At 46.0% G+C, this 9860-nt stretch overlaps 1 protein-coding gene across 1 annotated transcript in view; it reads left to right on the forward strand.

Moving 5' to 3' along the window:
- Positions 1 to 4975: 4975 nt before the first annotated feature.
- Positions 4976 to 9860, forward strand: part of col14a1a (collagen, type XIV, alpha 1a) — a 119993-nt gene continuing 115108 nt past the window's right edge. The window contains 1 exon segment of the mRNA XM_084336541.1: positions 4976 to 5102. Within this exon segment, the coding sequence (XP_084192667.1) occupies positions 5045 to 5102 (58 nt within the window). The 5' untranslated portion in view covers positions 4976 to 5044.

A 9860-nucleotide genomic window follows, 5' to 3' on the forward strand; every position in this document is an offset into this window, starting at 1 on the left:
GTTATGGGAGTGTTTTGGGAACGTTTTGGGAGTGTTATGGGAGTGTTATGGGAGTGTTATGGGAGTGCTTTGGGAGTGTTATGGATTTGTTTTGGGAATGTTATGGGAGTGTTATGGGATTGTTTTGGAATGTAATGGGAATGTTTATGGGAGTATTATGGAGTGTTCAGGGGTATTAATCCATTGTGATGTGGGCTTGTGGAGCTCTTTGATACATGTAACTGTGATATTAGATAAACCTGACTGAGTATAGTAACTGTGATATTAGATAAACCTGACCTGGGAGAGGGAGCAGTGGGGAGCAGGGGGCTGGGAGAGGGAGCAGGGGGCTGGGAGAGGGAGCAGGAGAGGGAACAGTTGATTGCCCAGAAGCAGCTGAGTGGACGCTTCACGAATAGAGCCGTCAGTAGAACTGCGGTGTAATGTGCTGCATGGCATTACGTCAAGCTCTCATGTTACTACGACGAACACAGACCTCTCCCCAGGAGTCAGGGCTCACTCTCATCCAATCATCCACACTGCGGCGAGCAGGTCGTTGCGTCGGTGTGACATCATCCTGTGAGCTCTTTAACTCTCCCTGCTCCCTCTCCCAGCCCAGTGCTCTTTCTCCCAGCCCCCTGCTCTCTCTCCCAGCCCCCTGCTCTCTCTCCCAGCCCAGTGCTCTTTCTCCCAGCCCCCTGCTCCCTCTCACTGCTCCCTGCTCCCTCTCCCTGCTCCCTCTCCCAGCCCCCCTCTCACAGCCCCCTGCTCCCTCTCCCAGCCCCCTGTTCCCTCTCCCAGCCCCCTGCTCCCTCTCACTGCTCTCTCTCCCAGCCCCCTGCTCCCTCTCCCTGCTCCTTCTCCCAGCCCCCAGCCCCCTGCTCCCTCTCCCAGCCCCCTCTCCCTGCTCCCTCTCCCAGCCCCCTGCTCTCTCTCCCTGCTCCCTCTCCCAGCCCCCTGCTCTCTCTCCCTGCTCCCTCTCCCAGCCCCTGCTCCCTCTCCCTGCTCCCTCTCCCAGCCCCCTGCTCCCTCTCCCAGCCCCCTGCTCCCTCTCCCAGCCCCCTGCTCCCTCTCCCAGCCCCCTGCTCCCTCTCCCAGCCCCCCTCTCCCAGCCCACTGCTCCCTCTCACTGCTCCCTCTCACTGCTCCCTCTCCCAGCCCACTGCTCCCTCTCACTGCTCCCTCTCACTGCTCCCTCTCCCAGCCCCCTGCTCTCTCTCCCTGCTCCCTCTCCCAGCCCCCTGCTCTCTCTCCCTGCTCCCTCTCCCAGCCCCCTGCTCTCTCTCCCTGCTCCCTCTCCCAGCCCACTGCTCCCTCTCACTGCTCCCTCTCACTGCTCCCTCTCCCAGCCCCCTGCTCTCTCTCACTGCTCCCTCTCCCAGCCCACTGCTCCCTCTCACTGCTCCCTCTCACTGCTCCCTCTCCCAGCCCCCTGCTCTCTCTCCCTGCTCCCTCTCCCAGCCCCCTGCTCCCTCTCCCTGCTCCCTCTCCCAGCCCCCTGCTCCCTCTCCCTGCTCCCTCTCCCAGCCCCCTGCTCCCTCTCCCTGCTCCCTCTCCCAGCCCCCTGCTCCCTCTCCCTGCTCCCTCTCCCAGCCCACTGCTCCCTCTCACTGCTCCCTCTCACTGCTCCCTCTCCCAGCCCACAGCTCCCTCTCACTGCTCCCTCTCACTGCTCCCTCTCCCAGCCCCCTGCTCCCTCTCCCAGCCCACTGCTCCCTCTCCCAGCCCCCTGCTCCCTCTCCCAGCCCCCTGCTCCCTCTCCCAGCCCCCTGCTCCCTCTCCCAGTCCACTGCTCCCTCTCACTGCTCCCTCTCCCAGCCCCCTGCTCCCTCTCCCAGCCCCCTGCTCCCTCTCACTGCTCCCTCTTCCAGCCCCCTGCTCCCTCTCACTGCTCCCTCTCCCAGCCCCCTGCTCCCTCTCCCAGCCCCCTGCTCCCTCTCACTGCTCCCTCTCCCAGCCCCCTGCTCCCTCTCCCAGCCCCCTGCTCTCCAGAAGGATTCAGCCCAGATTAGCTTTAATTGAAACTAGCACGGGAGGCAGCCGGTTGTTGGCTAATATCCACCAGGGTCCTCTGGACCTCATTGAGTAGAACACGGCACTAATGTTGCCCTGGGGTTAGTGGTTCCTTTGTTTGTGTGGCTCATTGGGTTGTGCACGGCACTAATGTTGCCAGGGTTAGGGGTCCAATTTCCTGCATGGCTCATTGGTACTCTTGGTGATCTTCCGATCATGAGTCCGGAGCTCTACTCATGTAGCCATGATGCCATGTTGTAATAGTGAAAAGTGTTAAAACAGCTTGTGTCATGTCATTCATTCCACTCTCTACTCTTGTAGTCTCCTTTCAACAGAATGCCATCCCAAAGGGAGCGCTGCGTGGCATCTATTTATTGCCCCTGACAGATAAGCAGGCAGTTCAGAATATTAATGGCGGTGCCGTTATTCTTGTAGATAGCTCACAGATCTATTATGCAGATTCAAAGTGTGTGTGTGTAAATTCCTGTCATAACTGACTGTAAATGACCATGAAGGGAGGGAGAGATAAGGTGTAATGGAATTGTGGTGGTAATGGAAGTGTGTGTGTGTCTCTGAATACTAGAGTGTGTGTGTGTGTGCGTGTGTACCCTTCTTCCGCTGTCAAATTTACTGTCTTAAATTTACTCAATTTACTGTGTACTCCCATAGCCATTAATTATCCTTGTGTGTGTGTGTTTATCTGTGTGTGTGCGTGTGTGTTCCTGTGTATGTGTGTGTGTTCCTGTGTGTGTGTTGTGTGTGTGCAAGCATGTTTCTGTGTATGTACTGCATGCAGGCATGTGCATGCATTTCTGTGTTTGTGTGTGTGGTGTGTGTGTGTGTGTGTGTGTGTGTGTGTGTGTGTGTGTGTGTGTGTGTGTGTGTGTGTGTGTGTGTGTGTGTGTGTGTGTGTGTGTGTGTGTGTGTGTGTGTGTGTGTGTGTGTGTGTGTGTGTGTGTGTGTGTGTGTGTGTGTGTGTGTGTGTGTGTGAATACTAGTGTGTGTAGGAGTGTATATGAATACTAGTCTGTGTAGTGAGTGTGTGTGTGTGTGTGTGTGTGTGTGTGTGTGTGTGTGTGTGTGTGTGTGTGTGTGTGTGTGTGTGTGTGTGTGTGTGTGTGTGTGTGTGTGTGTGTGTGTGTGTGTGTGTGTGTGTGTGTGTGAATACTAGTGTGTAGTGTGTGTGAGATTACTAGTGTGTAGTGTGTGTATATGAATACTAGTCTGTGTAGTGAGTGTACTGTTTGTGATACAAAAAGAGTCCAGAAAAAAGTGTATATACATTTGACATGGAAACTGTACATTGGAGGAGGTTGGGTAGGTGGGGTGGGGGGGGGGGGGGGTATGGGTGTGTGGGTGGGGGGTTGGGTGGGACTGTACATTGGAGGTGGTTGGGTGGGTGGGGTGGGGGGTTGGGTAGGAGGGGTGGGTGGGGGACACTGTACAACTGTGAACAGTTTCAGGCTCTGTTGTTGTTGTTGCTTCATGATGAACAGTTTCATGTTGTTGCTTCATGATTAACTCATTGACCACCAAAAACTAGATATCTCGTTTCTGAAAGCAGAAGGTTAACCCTATGTTTAACACATTACCGTCGGTAGTGTGATAGTAAAGGGTTAACCTTATGTAGTGTGGCAGTGAAAGGGTTAACAGTTTGATACTCTCATCCAAACGTGGAAGACAGTAGAAAAGTCAGTGTTTATGAATCCCGTGATCACAGTTAGCTGAGAACACAAAACGCGCCTGGGACAAGACAATGATAATAGTACAAGATTTGGGAAGAGGCATTATAGGAAGTTTAAAGGCAAGAAGGCAAGAAATAAATGATATGAACCTCAAAGGAAATGGATGAGGAGATGGTCGTGAGAAAAGAAAACCTGTTTCTGTCATTTAAAGACTGAATGATGGTTTCTTGTGTCCTGTTTCCTCAAATGGACCTTCCATCCACGTTTACAAGTGTTCTGTGGCAGTTGGAATTGTTTATTGTTCAATAAAGACTTCTTGAAGATCAGTGACTGCGCCTGTTTTCATTCATACAGTAGGCGTCAGATAATAGATTTCACGTTTGAATCACATAATATTCGCTTGTTTCAGAGTTTGACTAACCTGCGCATCAAAAGCTACATCACCTTTTCCAAAAACCTTTTCCAAAATGTTAAACTTTCTCTTTCTGTCTGAGCAGTTTTACTCCTCCTCCTGTTCCTCGTTCACTTTAAAGGAACAAGGAAAATAAAGGTCACTTTAAGGAAATAACTGATGTGGTTCTTGTATAGTATAGTTTAGAACTAGAAAGTATAGCATAAGGATATAGAGTAAAAACTGTATAGTGTATAGTTAGTGTATTAGTATAGTAGTGTACATAGGACCCAGTGCCTTAATCCGTAGCTAACATTGTATTGCACTATCTCAGGACTTTAGCATGTCTATTTTATCATGCCTATTTTATGTCTATTTTATTACCTGTTTATTATGTCTATTTTATTATTTAGTATTATTGCACAATCAAAGCGTGCAGACCACCCGCATTTCACTGTATGCCCTGGTATGTATGTGACAAATAAACCTCTTGAATCTCTTGAATCTCTCCTTCTCTCTGCTCAGACTCAACTCTTCTGCTCTCAATATTACTTTAAAGTTCATTCATTTGACAAAGTGTTTCCATAGTGACCTTTTTCCTCTCAACTCAAATGAGGAAAACATGTTAATATCTCACCGCTCCTCCTCTCCTCTCCTCTCCTCTCCTCTCCTCTCCTCTCCTCTCCTCTCCTCTCCTCTCCTCTCCTCTCCTCTCCTCTCCTCTCCTCTCCTCTCCTCTCCTCTCCTCTCCTCTCCTCTCCTCTCCTCTCCTCTCCTCTCCCCTCCCCCCTCCTCTCCTCTCCTCTCCTCTCCTCTCCTCTCCTCTCCTCTCCTCTCCTCTCATCCCTCCCCCTCTCCTCTCCTCTTCTCTCCTCCAGTAGACCCATTTGTGTGCCACACGGAGGCCATAGCAGACATAGTGATCCTGGTGGATGGATCCTGGAGTATCGGACGGATCAACTTCCGCTTGGTCCGGATGTTCCTGGAAAACCTTGTTAACGCCTTCGAAGTCGGAATCGACAAGACCAGGATAGGTAGGTCTGATTTTCCTCTGGAATATGGTTCAGGATAGGTAGGTCTAACTTTCCTCTGGAATATGGTTCAGGATAGGTAGGTCTAACTTTCCTATGGAATATGGTTCAGGATAGGTAGGTTTAACTTTCCTCTTGAATATGGTTCAGGATAGGTAGGTCTAACTTTCCTCTGGAATATGGTTCAGGATAGGTAGGTCTAACTTTCCTCTTGAATATGGTTCAGGATAGGTAGGTCTAACTTTCCTCTTGAATATGGTTTCAGGATAGGTAGGTCTAACTTTCCTATGGAATATGGTTCAGGATAGGTAGGTCTAACTTTCCTATGGAATATGGTTCAGGATAGGTAGGTCTAACTTTCCTATGGAATATGGTTCAGGATAGGTAGGTCTAACTTTCCTATGGAATATGGTTCAGGATAGGTAGGTCTAACTTTCCTCTTGAATATGGTTCAAGATAGGTAGGTCTAACTTTCCTCTTGAATATGGTTCAGGATAGGTAGGTCTAACTTTCCTCTTGAATATGGTTCAGGATAGGTAGGTCTAACTTTCTCTTGAATATGGTTCAGGATAGGTAGGTCTAACTTTCCTCTGAATATGGTTCAGGATAGGTAGGTCTAACTTTCCTCTTGAATATGGTTCAGGATAGGTAGGTCTAATTTTCCTATGGAATATGGTTCAGGATAGGTAGGTCTAATTTTCCCCTGGAATATGGTTCAGGATAGGTAGGTCTAACTTTCCTATGGAATATGGTTCAGGATAGGTAGGTCTAACTTTCCTATGGAATATGGTTCAGGATAGGTATGTCACAGCTAACCTACCCCTGATTGTGATAGGTAGGTTACAGCTCGCTTCCCTATGGAATATGGTTCAGGATAGGTAGGTAATAGCTGGCTTCCCTATGGAATATGGTTCAGGATAGGTAGGTAATAGCTGGTTTCCCTATGGAATATGGTTCAGGATAGGTAGGTAATAGCTGGCTTCCCTATGGAATATGGTTCAGGATAGATAGGTCACAGCTGGACCGACAGTGGCTCGGGAGGTAGAGCAGTCGTCTGGTAATCCGGAGGTTCCCGGTTTGATTCCTGCTCCTCCCGGGGTAGCGTGTCGAAGGGTCCTTGAGCAAGACACTTAACCTACTCCCGATGAACAGGTTGGCAGCTTGCGTGGTTGCCTCTGCCGTCGGTGTGTGAATGTGTGAGTGAATGGGTAAAATGTGAGGAACAAATTATACAGTGCTTTGGATAAAAGCCGTTAAGGGTGTGGCCGTCTGTCACAAAATGAATAGTTGGTATCACCGTTCGTTGGTTTGTTTTGAAATCAGAACCATGTGTGTATGTGGCGGGGGGGGGGGGGGGGCATGGATGCCAAATGCTGTTGATGTTGTACTTTTGCTTGCTAGGAAGATAAGTCCCAGCCTGTAAATGGCTAATCAACAATACCAATGGTAATGTTGGCGTTAATATCTCAAGCTAATAGACGTCTCAGGGGTGACATCTTTTTCTGGCTGCTCGCAAGTCCTCAGTCTTTGCTGCAGCTATAGGAAGATGAAAGGACTATTAATATATCTCTCCCATGTGTCTGTGGTTCATGCAGCTGTCGTTCCGTGAACAAAGCCTTCTCATTTACATGTCTCTCTCAGTGGCGGCCGCTGGGTACTTCGCCACTAGGGGCGCTATACCAAATATTTTGTACAGTACAGTACTGTACCACGCAAGACTCATGGCAAGACGTGAGCGATTCGACTCACGCTCACGGCAATGAATCGGCTCTTATGAACGAGTCGCTCAGCTGTTACTACAACAACACACAACCAGTCAATAAAGTATAGTCTAGACTCTAATTCACAACTTGAAACACAATATAAATAGAAAAGTTAGAAACAAAACTCGCCGTCTCCAAACACAGGCAGATCTCTCCCTCTCTCCTTCTCTCTCTCACACACAGCGCAACGTGGAATCGATTCGTTACACAATCAGACCTATTATATACCAAGAATAACTTCAGTATGAGTACAGGGCTGTACACATATTTTGCATATTGTTAAACGAGCCAAGGCTAGCTATTAAACTATCGATATGAATCGAAAATCTGGGACCCTGATGTAAACAAGACAAACGTCTTTCTCTGGTCTGCATCCCCTTAACAATTGTGTGTATTGAGCCGTACTGTATTGTACCCATTCTGCAATCTGTTAATAAAGTTCTCATTCATTCATTCATTCAAACATAGACGATATTGAACAAGCCATAATCCACGTATTTTCAATCGAGAGAGCTGCAGTAGTTAAATCAATGAGCCATCGACATAGTCAGTGTGGTAAGTAACGTTATTATTGCATCCAAGATTGATACACGGCTGGCTAGGCAGTTGGTAGTCATAGTCTTGTGTTATAAATAAATAAACAATCAGCAATGTCTCGCTTCATGAATGGCCAGCACAGCAGTAGCCTAACAGTACTGCTCCTAAAAAAAAACTATTTACAAACGTTAACGTTAAGCACAGAGAGAGAGAGAGAGAGAGAGAGAGAGAGAGAGAGAGAGAGAGAGAGAGAGAGAGAGAGAGAGAGAGAGAGAGAGAGAGAGAGAGAAAGAGAGAGAGAGAGAGAGAGAGAGAGAGACTCACTGTTTAGTTGAAACGTCCAGGGCAGGAGAGCTTGATAACGTGTATAATCCGCCATATAGCTTGTTAGCCAAGTGTTAGCTCAGCTGAGCTCGTTAGCACAACACTCAACAAGTACATTCCTTTGTCCATTTCCGCTCGAACAGACTGCAAACTACCTGGCGTTCTATCGCCATGCTCTAAGACAAACTCTAACCTTAACCAACTTTGAAAGAGTGCCTAAGCTTAACAGTCTAAAGAACTTGCAGTCACGGCACGGCACGCTCTAAGACAAACAACAGTCCTAGACCAACCTAGGAACCAAGCTAGAAGCTAGAATTGGAACATTAGAAATTGGATTCGGCCAATCAGAGATCGTCTCTGTGAAATTCTGCCATGGAAAAAAATACTGGCGTCGGCCAATCAGAGAGCGTCTCCGCGAAATGCGGCTATGGAAATTCTTCACGGAAGTTCACGCTGCTGGCTAGACCGCTTCAAATCGCGCTCGGATTCCAAAGCATAATAGTCATATTTCAACGCACAACGCCGTATGCACTGATTGGCTGTGACGGAGACAGCGATCAAACTGTGACGCGCACTCAGAGCGCTATCGCGTATAGCCCGGGCCGAGAAATACGAAAAAAAAAAAAAAAAAAAAAAAAAACGTGATGTCACTTCCTGCTCTGGAAAACGATGTTTTTTTAATTTAGATAATAACGTTATATTGTGCATTGGAAATACAAACATACTTAAAATGAGTAAATATTATTAATTTTAACATGTTTATATTATTTATAGGGCTATAAAACACAAAAACGAAAAAGTTTTATTGTCTTCTTCTCTGATTTAACAGCAGCTGGCCAGCAGGTGGGTCAGCGCCCTAGCGCCCCTAGTGGTAGAGCCGCCACTGGTCTCTCTCTGATAAGATAGTGGATTTAGAATTTTAAGCGGCAGTTTAAAAAGAAAAAAGAAAAAAAAATCTCTAGCCAAAACTAGCTTACCATCGCAGATCAGGTCAACCAGCGCCAATGCATTCAATCTGTCACAACATTAAATCTTTTGGTGAAAAGATTAATATATCCCCACTAACCCCGCAGGTGTGTCTAGGACATATCTAGTTTCATTGACTGATCTCTTCAAGCGCTTTGCTAAAACAACTTGAGGAAACACTTCAATGATTCTATTGGCTAAGCGGTGTTGACGAATCATATCGGTCTGGTTCAACCTGCTGGAACTTTCCGTCAATATAATACAAATCTGATAGACACGGAAGCATTATTAGGCCTGTCTTATGAATGGACAAAAATGCCATTCATAAGACAACAAGGCAAATGACAGAGTTGGAAAATTAAGTATTTAACATATTATAGTTGAGCTTGCTGTTGGATATTCACCAGAAGGTTTTGCCAAATGTGTTTTAGCCTTTATAACTATGTATTAGTTATTAACACTGTGTTTTAGCCCTTTATAAACATGTATTAGTTATTAACACTGTGTTTTAGCCCTTTATAAATATGTATTAGTTATTAACAATGTGTTTAGCCCTTTATAACTATGTATTAGTTATTAATACTGTGTTTTAGCCCTTTATAACTATGTATTAGTTATTGACACTGTGTTTTAGCCCTTTATAAACATGTATTAGTTATTAACACTGTGTTTTAGCCCTTTATAAATATGTATTAGTTATTACCACTGTGTTTTAGCCCTTTATAACTATGTATTAGTTATTGACACTGTGTTTTAGCCCTTTATAAACATGTATTAGTTATTAACACTGTGTTTTAGCCCTTTATAAATATGTATTAGTTATTACCACTGTGTTTTAGCCCTTTATAAATATGTATTAGTTATTGACACTGTGTTTTAGCCCTTTATAAACATGTATTAGTTATTGACACTGTGTTTTAGCCCTTTATAACTATGTATTAGTTATTAACACTGTGTTTTAGCCCTTTATAAACATGTATTAGTTATTAACACTGTGTTTTAGCCCTTTATAAACATGTATTAGTTATTAACACTGTGTTTTAGCCCTTTATAACTATGTATTAGTTATTAACACTGTGTTTTAGCCCTTTATAACTATGTATTAGTTATTAACACTGTGTTTTAGCCCTTTATAAACATGTATTAGTTATTACCACTGTGTTTTAGCCCT

Source organism: Notolepis coatsorum (assembly GCF_963971535.1).
Source record: "Notolepis coatsorum genome assembly, chromosome: 19".
Taxonomy (NCBI): Eukaryota; Metazoa; Chordata; class Actinopteri; order Aulopiformes; family Paralepididae; genus Notolepis; species Notolepis coatsorum.